General features: G+C 37.5%; 1 protein-coding gene across 2 annotated transcripts; it reads right to left on the bottom strand.

The window, feature by feature from the left end:
* Positions 1-788: 788 nt before the first annotated feature.
* On the bottom strand, positions 789-18,036 carry LOC4340828 (proteasome activator subunit 4). 2 transcript variants are annotated; one of them, XR_010741761.1, is made up of 35 exons: positions 17,561-18,036; positions 15,996-16,098; positions 15,791-15,903; positions 15,590-15,712; positions 14,948-15,049; positions 14,682-14,847; positions 13,883-13,999; positions 13,565-13,632; positions 13,378-13,479; positions 13,074-13,290; positions 12,716-12,943; positions 12,507-12,634; positions 12,293-12,410; positions 11,979-12,194; positions 11,751-11,900; positions 11,585-11,661; positions 11,024-11,241; positions 10,558-10,771; positions 10,391-10,470; positions 10,199-10,316; positions 9,952-10,122; positions 8,922-9,090; positions 8,767-8,810; positions 8,552-8,594; positions 8,326-8,471; positions 6,783-6,877; positions 5,737-6,635; positions 4,396-4,674; positions 4,212-4,307; positions 3,327-3,505; positions 1,970-2,055; positions 1,646-1,762; positions 1,447-1,539; positions 1,139-1,292; positions 789-1,047 (listed from the first exon to the last, which is right to left on the bottom strand). XR_010741761.1 is itself a non-coding variant. In XM_015787594.3 (35 exons), the coding sequence occupies exons 1-35, from the start codon at positions 17,719-17,721 to the stop codon at positions 1,006-1,008; spliced, it is 5,433 nt and encodes a 1,810-aa protein (XP_015643080.1). In that variant the 5' UTR covers positions 17,722-18,033; the 3' UTR covers positions 789-1,005. The 2 variants fall into 2 exon arrangements, 1 of the variants encoding a protein (XP_015643080.1); XM_015787594.3 differs by having other exon boundaries at positions 1,646-1,767; positions 1,974-2,055; positions 17,561-18,033.
* Between the last annotated feature and the right edge of the window lie 1,215 nt (positions 18,037-19,251).

Raw genomic sequence — 19,251 nt, 5'->3', positions numbered from 1 at the left:
GGTATACCAGGTGTTTCATGATACACTATATACAACAAGCTTGTATGCTTAACAAGCAGTGTACTTGCAGGCTCTAACATGCATGTACTACTTGTTGTATATACTCTACCACGCAGTGTTGGCCCTGTTTAGTTTCAGGGATTAAAAACTTTGGCGTGTCACATCAGATATACGGACACACATTTATAGTATTAAACGTAGTCTAATAATAAAACAAATTACATATTTCGTCTGTAAACTACGAGACAAATTTATTAAGCTTAATTAATCCATCATTAGCAAATGTTTACTGTAGCACTACATTATCAAATCATGACGCGATTAGGCTTAAAAGATTCGTCTCGCAATTTACACGTAATTTGTGTAATTAGTTTTTTATATATATTTAATACGTGTGAAAAGTTCTTCGGGAACTAAACAGGCCTTAATAAACAAGCCTGTATGTTTAGCACACAGCGTACTTGCAGTCACTACCATGTGTGTACTTGTACTATATAAAAGCAATGTATTTTACTTTGGCTGCTCAACTGATACCATGTGCCGGCCGTGTACCGGATCAAAGGAAATCAGATGCTGTGCGTGTACTGGATAAGGGTTGCCAGTGGCAGAGATTGAAAATTTTGTTACGAAGAAGACGCATGTACTCTTATCGGAATTACTTACTGCAACTGCAATCAGCAGCACCCGGGCACCCGGCTGGGTGAGTAAAATGTATGCATCCATCGAGCCGCAGTTAATTGTGAACTACTCGAACCCGCTGCTGAAAGAAACTGCAGAAGCAATGTGCCTGACTGTAACATACTGTATCTCATAATCTCAGCTCATATTCGACATATACTACGTGCCTGACTTTGTACGACGAAAAACCTTTATCTGTGGAAATAAAACCGAAGCTACAGGATGTAACTATATGTATATGATCCACCAAGTATGGAGGCAATCTCATCAGCCATACAAAATATTCTATATGAATTTACTTGAAAATTAATCTTGTGGTCCTTATATCTAAGCAAAGTATGACGATGAGGACGATGTATCACGGAGGACCTGCATTCACAAAAGGATCAAATATGTGAGCGAGCGTCAACTTGTGTTGTGATCAGAAAGGATGGTTGAAAGGGAACCGCTTTGAGCTTGCCTCCAATTCGTCTTCCGTGAAGGCCTCCTTCTGGATGCTCCATGTGTCAGCATGCGTCCGCTTGAATTCGGCGACGGCTTTTGTGACCGTTGATTTTATGGGAGAGGGCTCACGAATAAAGCGTGCCAGCAGAGTTACATGACTAGGAAGCCAGCTGCAAAGACAACGAAAAGTCCGTTTAAAAACAAACAGAACAGTAAAGTAGCCACCATATTTGGAAGTAGGCCACTAGGATGTGATTTGACGAAGAATCTAACTACATCGTCCTCTTTAGACGAAAAAGACAAGGATTGAAGTCACGAAGGTACCTTGGCATGTCGTATGGAACAGAAAGCACTGAAGCCGTCAAAGCAAGAACTGCACCATGGATAGTAGCAACAGAGTGGCCTGACTTTGCACCTCTGCAAGAAGCAGCAGGTATAAAACATACTAGTATGTAGTATCTTTTTAACAAATCAGTGATATGAAGAGACTAGAGAGTAATATAAAAATCAGCAAAAAATTAACCTTTGCCGTGTATGAAGGATACGCTGAGCTTGTGCATATGACCGATCTCGAAAGTCCTTAGAGAGGTCTTTATCTATGCCCTTCATTAAGCTTGCAAGGACACCAGCAGCATGTTCCCTAACCTGGAAATACAGCAACAAAATTCATACAGTTGACAGCATAAGTCTTCACTGACAGCATCTTTAATAAGAACAGTATTGCTTTCATATGGGTGCTAATGCAAAGTTAAAGGCTAGAAATTAGAAGGCTGAGACAATTTTTTTAGAAGGAATATTACAAGAGAAAAACAAGTATGTACGGTACAGGCCAAATAAACATATATACTTGCCTCAACTTGACTATCCACAAGTAACTTCTCAATTGTTTGCCAAATTTGTGATTTCTCTGAGCTGGAAAGAATGAATGTATGCCTGCGACAAAGATAATGCATTTATTTTCCATCAGCTATAAGTCTCAAAAAGCCAGCTGACTTAATAAAGAAATATTACAGATCTGCAATACAGGAGCGCAAATGTGTTTCTACATCCTACTGCCCTTGATGAGGATATAGTGTCAAGAGCAAAAGACAGCAGTGAGACATCAAATTTGTCAGTGGTTCAAATAGAGGTCAGCGAACTCAGAAACTAAGAAACTTAGTCATGGAACTGGTACAAGTAATTCGAGTGACATGATTAGGTGGTTTTTCTAGTATATGCAGCATGGACATGCCCTATTTCTTAGCTACGAGGTTTGATACCCATCCACTATGAGATGTAGAATCTAAATCCAAGGGACAAGATGGATATCCTAGGGGCAACCTTAGTGGGGGAAAAAAACTTCCAAATATGCGATGTTGCTAGTGAAGGGTCCTTCACAATGCCCTTTCTCACCCACCTATCATTTTAGCAAATGCGATGTAGCTGTAGCTGGCAAACTGGAATGGCATTGTCCAATGCAAATCTTCTTTTGTGTTTGTTTATGTAGTTGTTGAAATATCCATCCTTAACCCTTGTAATCTGTGATACCATGTTTCATATGGACGTCACACTGCTCTGCAATTGACTTTGTTACTCAATCAAACCCTCTCCCCTCCTTCCCATCCCTTCCTAAGGATACTAAAGCGTGAAATCTGATTATATATCTTGCCTTTAGATTAAAAAAAAAAAAAAGAATAAGATTTACCCTCCTGGATCAATCTCCCTACTGAAGCAGCATATGGGCATTTTGCAGGTTGTGGCATTTGGTAACTAGGGCTTTGGGGTGCTTTGCTCAGTGGACTGGAAAGAAAGGGATGGGATAGGAGGACGAGAAGGTGATTGGGGGATCTTGTAATAAATGGATTTACATGGAATGGGGCAGCCACATGTTGGCCGTGCAGTTCCTAGTCCCAGATCAGCACCATGCTCAGCAACCACAAAGTGACCTACCTCACTTGAACAACATAGTGACGTACACAATTTTGATGACTAAATAACTAGTTTCTCATTACGGCGACATAGATCCAGGAAGGCAAGTTTGATTATCAATAAATTTACTCTAGTAAATAACAACTCACAAATCATGGTAAGATTCAATCAAGGCATCTTCCTATAACTGAGCACAATACTAGGGAATACTAGGGAAGAACAAAATAAATTACGGACAACACATTTATCATAATAATTGATACACTAGCAAATCAAGAGAAGATCTGAAATTCAACCTGTACGTAAATGTCCTGAGATATGATAACAATGCAGATCTGGTCCGCCAGTTTGGATCATTGGCTGAAGAAAGAATAGTCATAATAGCAGTTTCAAGAAAAGGCCGTTGTAAAATACGCCACTTCAGCAACTCAAAAGCTGACTTCGCAAGCAATGACAAATCTTTGTTTGATGTTTCCTACAGATACATGATAGTTCAGCCAAAGTGTTAAAACTCCTATTGTTATTAATCTATTAGAGTCACTAAATTCAGACAAATATCCAAACAAAGATGATAATCCAAAGATTCTCAAACGCTTATGTCTTCTACTCCCTCCGGGTTGATAATACTTGTCGTTTTGGACAAGGGTGAGGTCAAACTTTAGAATCTTTGATTATCAATCATTTTCAAAATATTTCTCTTTCAAATATGGTGACTATATGTATAGATTGGTCTTAAAAAATACTTTAATAAGATCATATATTTGTTAACACTTTTATATATATTATAATAGAAAATAATGGTTAAAGTTGTTTTTTTAGAGACCGTGCCCTTGTCCAAAACGACAAGTATTATCAACCCGGAGGGAATAGTAGACAAGCAAAAACTATGGTGAAAATTTTCAGACCACTTAATACAAAAAGGCACAACTTGGAAGAAATTTCATGTTTGTCAAGCCTTCAACAAGAAAAGGGAAGACTCAAGTCATTACTTAAATAATGATTTGAAAACCAGAGAAAAGAACAAATGAGTTTTCTGAGTTGGGAGTTGTGTTGAGTGGTGTGGGTCGTGTGTGGTGTGTTGTAGGGCTCTAGCCCCTTTCTCTCTTCTTAATATAATGAGGCGCAGTTCTGCATTTTCGAGAAAAAAAAATCATGTCATCATGTAAACATAAGATGTATACCTGTAATGAGAGAACAGGGTAGATGAGTCCGATAATAACATCCAGTAGAACAGATGATCTCCCAGACTTCAGCGATGCAATTATGAAGTGAAAAATCTGCAAAAGAAGCAAGAACAAGATAAGTTTGAAACATGCCAAATGAATTGTGGAATTTTCAGTTTGGAGAGAAGCATAAAGTAAGGACCGTTTCCATTCTTTTCACATCAGCCTCCTCTTTCTTGTCCAAGCCATTTTCAGTTACTGAATCTGGTGTTGACTCCAGTTGCTTAGAAATATTATTTTGTATACTGATAGATAATTCAGTAGCTCCATCTGTCAACTGTTTTGACCAGTTCTCACTCCCTGTTTGTTCAGTCATGCTTACATCCCCAGAAACATCTAGAGAATCACCATGCCCAAATAACCTAGATAATCGCATATTTGAGCATGCAATACATATGGTCACACCAATTGCTTCTCTTATCTGAACACAATGGAAGGTGAATAGGCTTAGCTCAGTTAAATCCTCCAAGGCAATTCCTTTTTTGACAAAAAAAAAAGGGTGACCATGTGGTAGTGGCAAATTGTCAAACCATAAACTAGTTGATACAATAAGCTCAGAAATTTTTCTAAATATATTATGTGAATTGTGTTTGAATTATGATAAATATAAACAGTGTTGACCAATTCTACCTAAGCTCAGATGCATCATTACATGTGTTATTGTGCATAGTGTACATTTCCAAAAATAGTTAAAAGAACTTCAAAAGTGTATAATACCACATATTGAACAAATGGAGCAGAAACATAATGTTCTGAAATAGGTAAGTGGTGCAATATTGTGATGTTCAGCAATAAGTATGTTATGGTTCTTTGTCAGCTCTAAATGACAACCTGTTGCTAATCCCAAACAGATTACAGCCTAGTGAATCAGGAAAAACAAGGAGAATTGAACTTTCAGTGTTATGGGTGTTGACTTATGATAGGGGGGATAAAGGGTATATCACTTTTGTAGGTGGAGGGCTTGTCCTGATCACTAGGAGACACTGATCAAGCTAAACCTAACTTTAGTTTTCTTTATTGCTTAATTATAATGAAAGACATGGGTCCCTTATATAGTGATGATTCTTGGCTACAGTATCCCAGGGGTACTATTCACGTGACCAGTCCCTTGTCTGTTGAGAATACAACCTCTACTTTCCTAATAAACCATATCTTTAATTCCTAACAAGTATCCCGACAGAAGATAGTGTAAGCCTTCTCCAGTTAGCAGGAAATATCACAAATCTACGAGTTTGTACTTGCCAAGCCCAAGATCCAGTGAACCTATCTGGACTAGAACATGCATAATCAGACCCTAAATCCTAGTGAATGGGGTTGCATGTTACCACATTGTCAAAAGACAAAGAGGAAACAAACATTTTTTCTTTAAAAGACAAGGAAATGTTATTCGGGTATAACTGAAATGAAAACTCAAAATAATATAAAATTGAAACTAAAAAAAGGCAAGATTAAGATATACTATGATCAAGTGAATCAACGCTACCTGGGCCGACGGATGGCTCATGTTGGCAAGCAGTTCATCGAGAATTTTAACATGGTACTGCTCCTCAGCTGGAGACATTTTTGGTGCAGATATTTCGATTAAAGCAACAGACAGAAAAGAATATCTCTTGGCAAGTACACTGGTGGCCACGGACTGAGGAACTGGCGTGCATAAGCAATCTAATAATTTCTCTCTGAGAACAGGAGCACGACTTCCAGATCTTTCTTTCCCAGTAACAGCATATCGAATGCAAGCTGCCCATTCAGGAACCGATTCCACAGATGGTGAAAGCATAATTTTCTGCAACTGAAGTATCAACCAGTTGTTCCCAGACTCCAAATTCCCAGTCACATCAGAGTGAAGCATCCCAGCCATCGCTTCAGCTGCCACACATTGCCTTGATCTTTCTTTTGAACTAAGAAACTCTTCCAATGCATTCTGAAGCGATGATATTACAGGCATTCCACATTGCTGTATTAGCCTTTTAAATATCCTAGCAAAGCTGGAATAAAATGTGTCACCACCCACTAAAGAAATCCAACTTGGCGTGCGTGGCCATGACGCAGAGAAATCAAAATAGAAGTAAGTGATTGCTTTATCAGAACCGCTTTGAAAAGATGAAGCACCATAACTTGCTTTCGATGAACCATCATTATCAGAAATAATATGGACATGAGATAGACTGTTTAGAGTCTCACTCATAAATCCATCCTCCCGAATTATATTATTCAAAATTTCTCCTGTGGACAAAATGCTTCCTTCTTCAGGGCGATCTAATGATTGTTGTGAATCTTGAAGAGATGCCTTATCAGGTGATCCTTGTAATAGTGTATTCAGAGCAGAAATTGCAAGCATCCTCGAGTGGGGTAGTTGACTCTTCAAGTTCCTTAAGAAATGACCTACACAAAAAAAAAAGTTGTTCTAAGTTCTAAGTAATAAAATTGAGGATACAAGTATCAAACTTTATTTTTCATGAACATAAAGAAAGAAAATATATCATGGTTGACAAATACAAGAAACCACCAAAGAGAGTAAGCTATCCATACCAGCTGTTTCTGACAAGATTTGTGAATGTATGTCAGATTCACTTCTTGATGCCAGAATTAGCAACAGAAGCACTCTGTTGGCCATCAAATTGTATCTGAGAATACAAAGGTTCCAAGGTTATATATTAATGGCTGAAACAATTAATTGTACTCTGACAACAGTTACCATCGAATCTGAACTATTATTAGAAACAAGGCACTGAACAGTTGGGCAGCATTTGTCTTTGTAGAAGTGGTGCATATGATCAACTCCATTTTACTGTGTGACTGCTCAGAGTACAACCAGTTAACCACTCTATCCCCCCACCCCCACCCCGGCGTTTTTCCTAAGTTCATATATGCAGGGTAATGGATAGAGTGAGGTGGGGTAAGAAAGGTGACAGATGAAAGCTATGGTCATTGATGAAATAGGAACAGGATGTGAGTAAGAGAGAGATCAAGAATGGGAGAGGTTTTCTGCAAAATGAAAAACTAAACATAGAGCAAAATGGCATGCCAGTCAATGCCACATGGTAACCCATCACTTAAACAAGATGAACAACTCAAGGTACAAATTCTCAACTTGTTATACCCATGGTGCAATTTATTCCTAAAATATATTGATGTGGTCAAGGCTGACTTTCCATCTGGAGGCTGACTTTGCATATGCAGCTACTTCGATGCACAAGCTTCTTTCAACATACATGTATATTAATATAGCATATGAAAATGCGGTAGTAAAATACTATTGATTCAAATTAATGTTAACTAATGTTAATTATGATAAACAAGTGGCCCAACCGGTGACCTGCCGGTCTGGACTTGAGACCTAGACCTATCAACAAAAGGGAAAAATATCTGGGGCAACATGGGGCATCCTCTTCAAGATACAGTGCAAATGGTCATGAAAAATTGAAATTCTAAAAGCATTCACACAAAATAAAGTTTATCATAAAAAAAACAAATTTAAATCTAGTCTACATATTGATAAATAAAAAAGATAGTCCTCTATAGTGCATTGAATTTTGTCATTTTTGCGTTTGCATGTACTTTTTTTTTCTTTCTGTAAAATGATGGGTCCATTTTATCTCAATGCAGTCGAATTGTTTCAGAATTTGTCATGGTACATTTGCACCATGATTCAGGGTGGATGCATCTAAAATCATATATTTTTGTTATTATGTGTTTATCGAGCTAATTCAATTCAACAATTTGCACATACTATGTGCTTTCTATTATTAATGTTGTTGTTAATACTACCAGAAATATTTTCATTCAATAATTTGAGGATTAATTAATGTTATGAAAGACTGATGATGATGAGGTAGCAGAAGTTGCAATCATGGAAAATTAGTCAAAGTGGGTAAAGATATGGCAAGGTTCAGAACTTGGTGGGGAAAAAATCAACAGCAAAAGGTAGTGAACTGAAGAAAATAGAGGAAATATTTGATTTGGTGTATATCTATCAGAAGACATGAATCTTAAATATTTCAAGGTTAAAGCCTCAAAGTGCCATATGTCACAGAGATATATCAAATTTGGTTCGGTTATATCAATTGCTTACCGCCAATGCAGACTATTACTCTCAAAACTCAAAGCATTTATTTTAGGAACTAAACTGATAAATCCTGGCTTGTCTGCTTCACATTCTGTATTCTTGAAAAATCTCCTTGATATCCCAGAGAAACGTATGTTATACTTCACAAAGAGCTGTAAAGAATGTATACAGAATATTTTAGAAGTAATAAATTATCTCATGACCACCTTCATGTTCTATTATTGAATTGTACCTCAGTAATAGCTTTCTGACACTTGAGCGATTCATGATGAGAGCTACAAAGAAAAAAGACATGTCAAACAGGTGTCTTACTTTCAAGTTTCTCCTCTATGCGGAGTGCCGATTATTTTTATTTTTTTAAGTATAATTTACAATGAAACATATCGAACAACTGATAGTTCCAAATTATTAGAAATAACAGGACAAACATAGAGTAGTGCCTACTACCTCTCCAAGATGCCCATGATAAATGAAGAGAGTGATACCGAGTCCTGCATGGAATAGTGATGTTAGCATTGTCAACACTAATTTAATAACTTAACTATCTTTGCCCTTATGAATAACTTAACACTAAATTACATAAATTGTGAAAATAGACATACAGTTGTCAAGTGTCTCAAAACAGTCTGAGTTCCAAGAATATTGCAAGAACCAAGCACCGTATGTTCAGGTGCTTTTGAATCTCGCAAATTATCAGTCAATGTGAGGACACAATTAGAAATTAGAGAAGGCCAGCGCTTAAGTAATTTTGTAAGGGATCTTCCAGAATACCTGGATTAAAATAATCACAAAAATGGAAACATCAGAAGAAAGTAAAGTGGTAATATCTGGCATGACCAAATAATCCATCAATCAGGACTCAATTATAAAATGAGGTTACAATAAATTATTTGATCAATACTTCATTAATGCAATTAGGTCAAAATCAATAACCAGCCAATGAAGTAACTACAAATAGAATACTATCCATTTGTTTTGTAGTATTCATATTACAAAAATGCATAGATGAAATAAAATTCTGCTCAGGATAAAGGATAAAAATAATGCAGAAAAATGGAAACATCAGAACAAAGTGAAGTGGTAATATCTGGCATGACCACATAACCCATCGATCAAAACTCAATTTATACAATGAGGTTACAATAAATTAATAATATCCACATATTACAAAAATGCAATAGATGAAATAAAATTCTCCTCGGGATATATAAAAATGTTTTCCAAGAAGGTCATTTGCAAAAATAAAGAAAGTTTTTGTGAGGTCTCATCCCCCCCCCCCCCAAAAAAAAAAAAAAAAAACAGCCAACTTCACATTTAGCATTGAATTTTGGACCATTTCTAAGAGCAAATATGCATGTATTATTTAAAAGAAATGGCTCAAAGGGTGTCGTGTAAGCAATTGAAATACCCCCTTTTGAAAAGATAAGAAGTTGTTTCTTGTTTGCCTGGTTTTCAGCAAAACACAACCAATTTCATCGATTGTTGAGTTCATAAAGTGGATGCGTATGTTGATAGTAATATTCCAATTAAATGAATAATAAAGCTTAGCCACAAGTGAAACTATATCGGCATATACAAATAACTAAATACATAAGCAAGCTTGAAAGAGGAAGAAAGAGCTAGAGCACTTACGAGCGAACAGTTTCATAGTTGTGTAGTGAGAGATCTAGGAGATCATTCATCAAATTAACCATGAGGCTAGATGGAGATACATCAGCATTTGTACGGTATCTATGGTATGATGATTGTGAACTTCTCCATGTATTATGCAAGTGTGCTTTATCAACAAGTGCCCATCTAGGCCTATTGGAGACAAAAAAAAAATGAACTCACTCAAAATCCATATACTAGAATCAGACTGAACAAAATAGGACAATACCTCTTTTTGCCTTGAGAATGAAATGGGATAATAAAGTTGCATGGAGGCTCAATTATGGAAGCAGACTCTAACTTCCAAGCTTGAAAATGGCTCGACCATTCTTCATATTCCAAGCTACCTACAGCAGTAGAATATATAAACAGGCAAATCTACACCCCAGTATGAGTCTTTGAGCATAGTTAATTAACATACCATAGTTTACTAAAGCATCAATGACACGTACAACAAGTGCTAGGAGTATACTATCATCAGTTCTTTCTTTCAACAAGTACCTATTGGAAGAAATGCAAATGGTGAGACAAAATAAGCTAAAAAAGACTAAGCAGATAAATTTGGGTGTACAAGAAACAAATGTTCACCTGCAAGCTACATGTACAAGTTCAGCAGCCTTTTCACGCATTTCTGAGTTGCCAACAGTGCTACCAGCAGATCCTGCAATAAAAATTATGGGCTCCACTACCTTGGATTTCCCATCTTTATATGATGGCCGCATTTCAGGTAAGCAAGACATTACACCCTGCAATGCAGAATGAATGCGTAATAGGGTTACTTTTAGGTGCTCCTTCTCTTGTCCTGTTAAAAGAAAAACAACACACCAGATGAAGGAATCATCTAATAAAAGTAAATACTTAAATAGGTAAACAATTAAGCATCAACACTACTGTAATCAGCTTCCAGTCAACAAACATGATCATAAAGACTTAAACATGCATGTACCATTTTTTTTAATAACATGACATTCATTGCCCCCTCTACTTGAGCACCCAATGCGAAAAAAAAAAAAAAAGAGAGGATTCATTCCATGGTCAAAACTAGAATATTTACCTGTCTCGGAATGATTTTTTCTTTGACAGATACTCACAAGATCTTCCAATGCTGATTGGAAATGAAATTCTAACAATTCATTTGCAAAAGATAGTTCATCTTGACTGGGATCATGCCACTTTGGAGTGAAATTTAACATTTCAACTTCCCTGTCCTGATGAGCTTTCGAACAGCCCCATGGTTCAATAATATTAGCAATGGGCTGACAAGAAAAGGGCCTACAAAATAAGCAATCTTTTTAAAATAGGTAAAAGCAGTTTTTCTTGGGGCGAGAACAATGGTGTGTGTCAGAATCTAGGAGGGGATGCCACGTAGGACTGAAGTGGAGGAAGGTGAAATCAGAGAGAGAAGGATGCCATCTGGATCAGCAAATGGTCGAATAGATAGCATCATATCATCTATCAATTGTAAATCATTGATTATATGAACCACTAATTAGACAAATCTATTGTACAAGTTGTTTGTACATTATCTAAATATAATGTGTAAAGTTTATACAGGTAGCAGTTGTCTAAACCATTGCTCATGCCCTTAAAATGGGTATTCATATTGTAAACATACTTATACTGATCTATTGGATAATATGAAACCAGGCTTCCTAGCAGAGAGCGAAGGAGGTGATCACCAGCTCCATTGACCTAGGTATTCAAAAGATGGAATCCATCATTTCAAATTGTAATATATACGTATGTATCCAAAAGTACAAAATGATGAAGGAAATATGAACCTTCCACGAAGGGGCCTGGAATGATGATGTTATTATATTTTTAAATTCTTGTCTATAGTTGAGCAAGACAGGGCCAGCATAACTGATAGCAATAGCCAAAACCCGCAGGTAGTAGTCTAATGCTGTTTCCAGAGCAGGAGAAAGTGTAGCCTGCATTTTTAGCAAGCACAACTGTATGTAAACACATGTAACGATTCAAGAAATGAAAATTCTAAGTTCTGAACAAACCTTAGTAGCTATTTTGCTAGGAACTTCTCTTCCAACATAACCAGTTGTTGGTGTACCCTCAAAGGAGGACATGATAGTCATTAAGATGGGTTTTACAAGGTAGAGTGCAGTCTCCTCAGGATATGAATGAACGCAGGCACAACAAAGAAGTCCAACCTCTGAAGTAGCACCAGGAAGGATATTTGCATTAACAAACTTGGCAATTTTCTTCAGGGACTGCCAGTTGAAAAAAAAATATGAGGAAACATGTGCATGACAGGAAATTCATAGGTTTAAGGACAGCAAAGTGGATCAACTTCTAACTAGTGCAATACCTGATTAAATAAAGGTTTTGATAACTTCCCCAGAACAATTTCTAGCATGCAAAAATAGTATGGGCTGTCCTCAACAAGAAAAGTTCCTGACATGATTGAGCTTTGGTAACCCTCATTACTGCAATATCCAGATGAAACAAGATGTCAACTGCCATGTTCTGAAAGATATCGGGTAACAATAAGTTAAATACAGGAATTTAGTTTTGCCGCTTACATAGGACTACTTGATTCCAAATTCTGAAGGACAGAAAACAACCGACAAAAGAATTCATCAAGCCACTCTGACAGATAGGAGGTTTGGAGGAAAGCAGGCACATCATCACTGAAACCAGCTGTGGCTAGCTATAAACACCAAAGGATGCTCAGTATAGCAATTGTAAGTTCAACAGTGCAAGAAAAGGTGAGAAAGATAAATACACTTACGTTTGAAAATATGGAACCAATTAGCTGCATCGTAGCTATAGTTTTAGGAGGATCATTGGCATCCATACCAAGTAACGCATTTGAAAGAGAAGTAACGATAAGATCATTTAATGTATCAGCAGTGCTACTATCATCAGATTGAGACGAACATAGAGAACTTAGAATAAGTGCACGTCCAGAAAATGCAACAGATGTGACAGCATTCTTTAACTGGTGGGTAGCTGTAGTCTGTTCGAATAAATTAAAACAGTAAGTTCGTTTTTCCAACAAAAATATGAACTTGAGAAGGGGGTGCAAATTAGTTGCAACAAAATCTCTATGGAAAAAATATGAAATATACAGCATAAATTCAACTTACTGTCTCTAAGGCTAGCTGGAAATTAGTTGCAACAAATGGAAGCACAAGGGATGGTTCAACATAAGATAGGATTGAAGTTGCAATAGACACAGTGTCAGCAAGAGAATCATCCTTGCTGTACTGACCACGATCCAGAAATTTCAGGACTACTTTGACAAAACCACATCTTTCTTCTTTTCCCAAACAAAATTGATTGTGTTTGTCATCCAGTGCTTCACTGTAGTGCAAATATAACATCAGATGATGATGCAATCGATAAGAAAAACATCTTGCAAGTTGTCACGCAAGTCAAAGATTCTCTTACAATTGTTCATGCTGAAGGCGTCTTTCAAAGTAAAGAACAAGATATCGTAAGAAACGCTCCAATGAGTAGGTCCACCGACCCCCATTTGATGGATGATAGAACCTACAAGTTTAAACAAATCTAGTTAAAATTAAAAAAGAAGGCCAGTGCAGCAACCACAAAAGGGTCCAGAGGTCAGAAGACAGACTGTTCTAGAAAATTTACGAGCTTCTCAAAATGATCCAATGCCAGACTTTTAGGCTTCAAAAGGTATACCTGCAAAAGAACTTATTTTTAAAAATAAAATAGGTATGGCTCCTTATTGAAATTAGTTTTCCTATTTTCTTAGGACTCCACAGAAGGCCGTAATCCAGCCCACCTGAACTTTATATTCTTCAAAACGAATATATGTGTTTTGCACTAGTCAAACAAAGGAACAAGATGAATTTTACAAAGTATCATAAAAATTGCATCTCTATGTTCCCTTTGTACAAAAATTAAAGAAAACAGCATTCGAATAACTTACGATGGACTTTGCAATTGCCTTGGAAGGAGTTCTAGTCTTACTGGAAAATAAAAATCTTGTGTTCCTAGGCACGTTCAATGGAAAGGGGTATGACCCACTCCCACTTGATATAGGAACCTAAGCATAGAGAAAGTAACAGTATCAAAATAAATTGAGAGTATTTTATCAAGCAACTTTTTGCGTGGATCAAAATATTTTACATATAATGGTGCTTTTATGACAGTTAAATAGCACAAGACATGCGTCTCTACTGCACAAATGATCAAACTATGCATTTGGCAAACAAGATCATGCATGTTTCATTGTCTATAATGCAATTATCTACAACAGAAACACTCCAGCACTATGATTCCACTGCATTATTTAAAACATTGGTTCACCTTCACAAAAGAAATGATAAAATGTTTGATACACTTAACGAGCAAGTTACAGGGCACATGAAAATAATAGCTGCTTCCTTTTTTTCTTAATGAAACAGCGGTAGAGTCTCCCACTGCAATATAACATAATTTACACAGACAGTTTATATACAAGAGATGAAGGACAGAAGATTACAGAAACTGATTCAGTTTTTAAAAATACAAGTATTCCAATAACCTTTATTTAGTTAATTATTTTTTGTTACAGCAAAATAGATTGCTATTCTAATATGCTTGTCAATTAATTAAACTTGCAACACTTGATTCATAGAAAATGCAGTTTTGCAGCATATGCAAAACGTTAACCAGCTAGTATCCACGCCACCTTCCAAACATTAGAGCTGGCTAGTACCATAGAATGAATTAAGATGACAACATACCTCAAACATGTTCAAGTATCTTGTAAACAATAAGGGTATAAATTTTTCCCAGTCAACAGATATGGAACCTTTTATACAGCGTGCTACAATGGCAGCCCATTGAATATCCCAGAAGTTACAATTTGTGACAGAACCCCATATGTCAAGACATTCTGCAATCCAATCACTACATAAAAAGATACCAGAAGATAGAAAAACAATAAGTGAAGATTTTCTAGCTATATAAGGAAAAGCTTATTGATCAAATATCTTCCTGTTTCACTTACGTCGTGAAATGATCCTGATTCCTTGAGTTTGCAGGAAGAAACAGCCTAAGAAATCCAATGCCTTCAAATGCTGAGTTATGCCATGGATTTTTCAGCAAGGGGCTGTAGTTCAATATAGTATCAGGTAAGGCAGTTCAATGTTGGTAGCATATTGTCAAGCACAAATTGCAAACTGCTATGGTGCAATGGGATGTCATTGGTAAATACAACTGCTACCATAGTCACTCACAAAAATCAATCACATATTGTATTTTTCCAAATTTTAACAGCAATGGTAGTATAGAAAAGCAATAACATTAGAAATAATGGTACAAGAATTAGAGGATCATGCAAACATAACACCACAGTACTCAGTTGATGCTTTGGACATTTCTTATTGTGTGTAGCTACCAAAATAAAAGTAGTAGACCTGCACTAGAGGTCTCTAGGCATGTAGAATCCTGGTAAAGCCTCTAATCTTGGTAGATGCTTGGTTGATTACAGTAAGATCTTGTCAAGCTAAACACTATACCGTACAGGTTTATAGAGGTGTATCAACAACACAGAGTTATAAATAACAAAATTAACAACGCAGCAAGAGAATAGGAGTGAGCATGAAACAAGTAAAAGAACCCATGCTTAAGTCAGAATAAGCAGTCAAACCTGAATTCTGACCAAATCTCTGCAGCTGCACCTTCAGGAAACAAACTCCTAGATGCACGCACCAATGAGGTAACAGTCTCAAAGTGCTGCTGCCTTACTTTCCAGCCCTCAGGTCCCATATTTCTGTAACAGACATGAAATTAACTCTGCTATTTTTGTCATTCTTCGTCACTTAAAAAGTGTGTTTGATTCGAAATATACCTCTTGAAATGAGTCCTTATCAACGTATCATACAGTGGCCTCCATTGCACACCAAGTGAAATCCTCTTGGCATGCTTTTTCAAAAACCTGACGAGCAGGCCTCCCCACTTAATCTGGTTGCATTCATTTACCAGGGAAAAATTGATCATCTGAAGTCAAACTGGTCAAAACCAGCCATATAGAAATCGTAAATAGCTAGCATTACCTGAACAACGAACTTGTTCTGTGATGCATGAAATATCTCCAACCCGAGCTCTACAAGAGCGTGTACATCCTCAGGAGAAATATCACTCTTTGCGTTGATAAAACTAAATGCATAGAGAAACAAAATATCTATATTAATTGCATTTGTAAACCCAGAAACCAACCAAATTAACTCACAGGAGGCCTTAAACAATTTGTTTGTATCAAGCGTTTTCAATTATGTTGTTATCTATGTATCTTTCCTACAAAAAGAATATCATTGCTCTAGTTGTAAACAATGTAACCAGGATGTTGACACTAACTACAGTTTACTATCTAACATATAAAAAATCAAATTCACAAACAACGGGGATGAACCTAGTGGTAGTGGAGACCCTTTTTTTTTAGATAACAGGTAATTTTCATTCTGGTGGAGACTATTTGGTACTAGCAGGCCAACTTTGTGGGCCACAAGACAGTATGTGAGATTTGAATAGGTTTATAGGGTTTAGGGTTACATGTCCATGCAGTTATCACTTCAGTGCTGGTAGAAAAGGTAGACAAGATGGATTATAGGGTCACATGAAATGTCCAGTAGTAGAGAGCAGAGATGCCATTGTTATTATCACAGCACTTGGATCATGGAGGCACACCCACAACAAAAATACTTTTCATTTTATTGAGAAAAGTTCTTTCCAGTGGCACTTTGTGGTCGTTCAATATTTTAAATTAAGTTCATGAAAAAAAACAGGGGAGTTGAGCAAATTGCTTGCAGCTACGGTAATTGTGTACACCAGTACAAGGTTAATTCAACATGCTTCTGCCAATTACTCTGCTGTTCAAATCCCCAAATTGGATCGAATAATCCGAGAAATGTTAGCCCTCAAAAGCAAATGTTAAAATCCACATACTATTTGTATATACCAGCTCAAGAATAAGCAAACATGCTTCTAGAAAGTTCAAAACGCAACTCAGAGACCATTAATTGTCAAAAGTACTTTTAGAAACCTTGTCAGCATGATCCATAGCTCGAACCAGCACAGTAATTTCTAATTCCAGCAGGGTCTCCTTGTAAGAATCAGAGGGTGATAACGGTGTCATCCAGTGATGAAACCAAACGATGCCATGCAGTGATCAATATATAAGTGATAACGGCGCATGTTTTGACTTAAGAGCGCAGTGCCACCAGCAGTTAGACCTATCCCCGCCATTAGCTGGGAACACATGCTCTAAACCCCAAAAGCAACATTACTGCGCACCATACCTCAAATTCATGAGATAGCCTGCAACTAGATAGCACCAAAAGCACTAAACAAGCTACGGAAATTTTTGCACGACGATTACAGGATAGAATTGTTCCCCATTCCAGACGCGATCGCCCCCCGATCAGAAGTCCGAACTATCCAAATTCAATTCGCACCATTCCGAGCTACTCCTCATCTCGTCGCGCCCCAATCAGGAAACACGAAATCGCAACCCCACCCGGACCTAAAAACACCCGCCTCCTCCACCGCCGTAACCTAGAAAACACGAACAGAACAGAAGGGGGGGGGGAGGGGCTTGGGAGGGAGAGGGACAAATTTTTACAGGTCGAAGACGGAGATCCACTTGAGCGTGGCGTAGGCGGAGTCCGGGTCGTCGGGTCGCCACGCCGCCCGCGCCTCCCCCACCGCGCCGGAGAACGCCGCGGGCTCCCGTGCCGCCGCATCCGCCACCGCCGGCGGCAGCCACTCGTTGTAGAGGTGCATCTCCCCCACCACCACCGTGCCGAGCCGCGCCGCCGCGATGGAACGGTAGGTTTTGGGGGGTTTAATCGGGGAGAGGTTGCGAGGGGGGAGGAGGAGGGGAGGGCAGCGGCGGTGAGGTCGGCGTGGGGGTGGGGGGGGAGTATATTTATAGGTGGCCGGATTCTTTCTTCGCCTCCAAGACGACGACGACGACGACGACGTCGACGACCGGGAGGGCGACTGGGGTGGGGGGTGTTGTGATGAGTTGAGTTCCTCTACCTGTGGGAGTGGGAACTGGGAAGGAGGAGGCAACGGAAGACGCTGCTGGTGGGTAGCGCCAGCGGTGACGCAGCAGGGGTTCCTTTCCACGCCGGGGTGGGTACGGGATGTGCGCCTGTGTGGAACTGTGGACTCGGTGTAGGTGGACCACGCTATTTTATTAGTATTATTTAGGTGGGTGATTTTTATGTGAAACGGAAATTTCCCGATCATGCTGATATTCTCGTCAAACTAATATAATAATAGTATCTTTGTCATGATTATCGATTCTAAATATTTAGATTTTCTAATTTTTATCATCGCCTCATTATAGTTGGCACTAAATAATTAGATTCATAAATATGAAAATGTCCCCTTTTACATAGAAAATAATAATAAATAGTAAGTTTCTTACTGTTTTCATACTGTGTTTTTGGCATGTCGGTCAGTAGAGCACCAAATAGCTGAAATAGGGAAGACCGACCAAAACGAGCGTATGAATTTTAATGGGACAAATAGGGATTTTAGTTCCGATATGATTTCGTGGAGTTTAGAATATAGCCAGTAGTATCAGGTAGATCGAAAACATATGATCACAGTATCAATGGACGTGAAGCTAGTGGTAGCTGGTTTGTCTAAACTAGCTACCACTCTATCTATAAAAGGCACTATCCACCTATACTTCAAATACAGTTTTTCTGTTAAACTACTCATCCGATCTATGATCCGATTACACCATTATGTTCGTAACAATTAAATCTTTATAACAAGATCTCACATGATTATATTTTGATGAAAAATAATAAATTACTTTTATAATATATTTAAATTACTTTTAGATTTCACTAAATTACTTCTTAGACATATAAAAATAATTCAATAAACCCTAAAAGTAATTTACATATATTATAGAAGTAACTTATAACAAAGGAAAGTAACTTTAACTAATACATTTTTCATTAGACGTGACTACACAGCTAGTGGTAGCTAGTTTGTACTCCATCTAGTATCTCTTTTCAACTTGAACCATGCAAAAGTTACTTCCAATTAACATTGAAGTTACTTTTAAAAATTGTTAAACTTACATGTGTTGATCTTTGTTGATTAAATTTAATTTCTAGATAAAGTCATATTTTTATCCCTACAACGAATTTACTTTTAATGTCGTGACAATGTTACTACTTTCAGACTTTATTGAATTTACTTTTATATGTCTAAGAAGTAATTTAGTCAAATCTAAAAGTAACTTATATATATGATAAAAGTAACTTAAATATATAATAAAAGTAATTT

Source organism: Oryza sativa, chromosome 6 (genome assembly GCF_034140825.1).
Source record: "Oryza sativa Japonica Group chromosome 6, ASM3414082v1".
NCBI classification, from domain to species: domain Eukaryota; kingdom Viridiplantae; phylum Streptophyta; class Magnoliopsida; order Poales; family Poaceae; genus Oryza; species Oryza sativa.
This window is presented reverse-complemented; position numbering and strand designations above follow the sequence as displayed.

Excerpts from the sequence above, each read along its gene's own strand:
- LOC4340828 (XM_015787594.3), bottom strand. The coding sequence starts at position 17,721 with ATGCACCTCTACAACGAGTGGCTGCCGCCGGCGGTGGCGGATGCGGCG. Across the intron at positions 10,471-10,557 it reads CTTGTACATGTAGCTTGCAG|GTACTTGTTGAAAGAAAGAA; the intron begins GTGAACATTTGT and ends TTCTTCCAATAG. Across the intron at positions 4,675-5,736 it reads TGAGCCATCCGTCGGCCCAG|ATAAGAGAAGCAATTGGTGT; the intron begins GTAGCGTTGATT and ends CATTGTGTTCAG.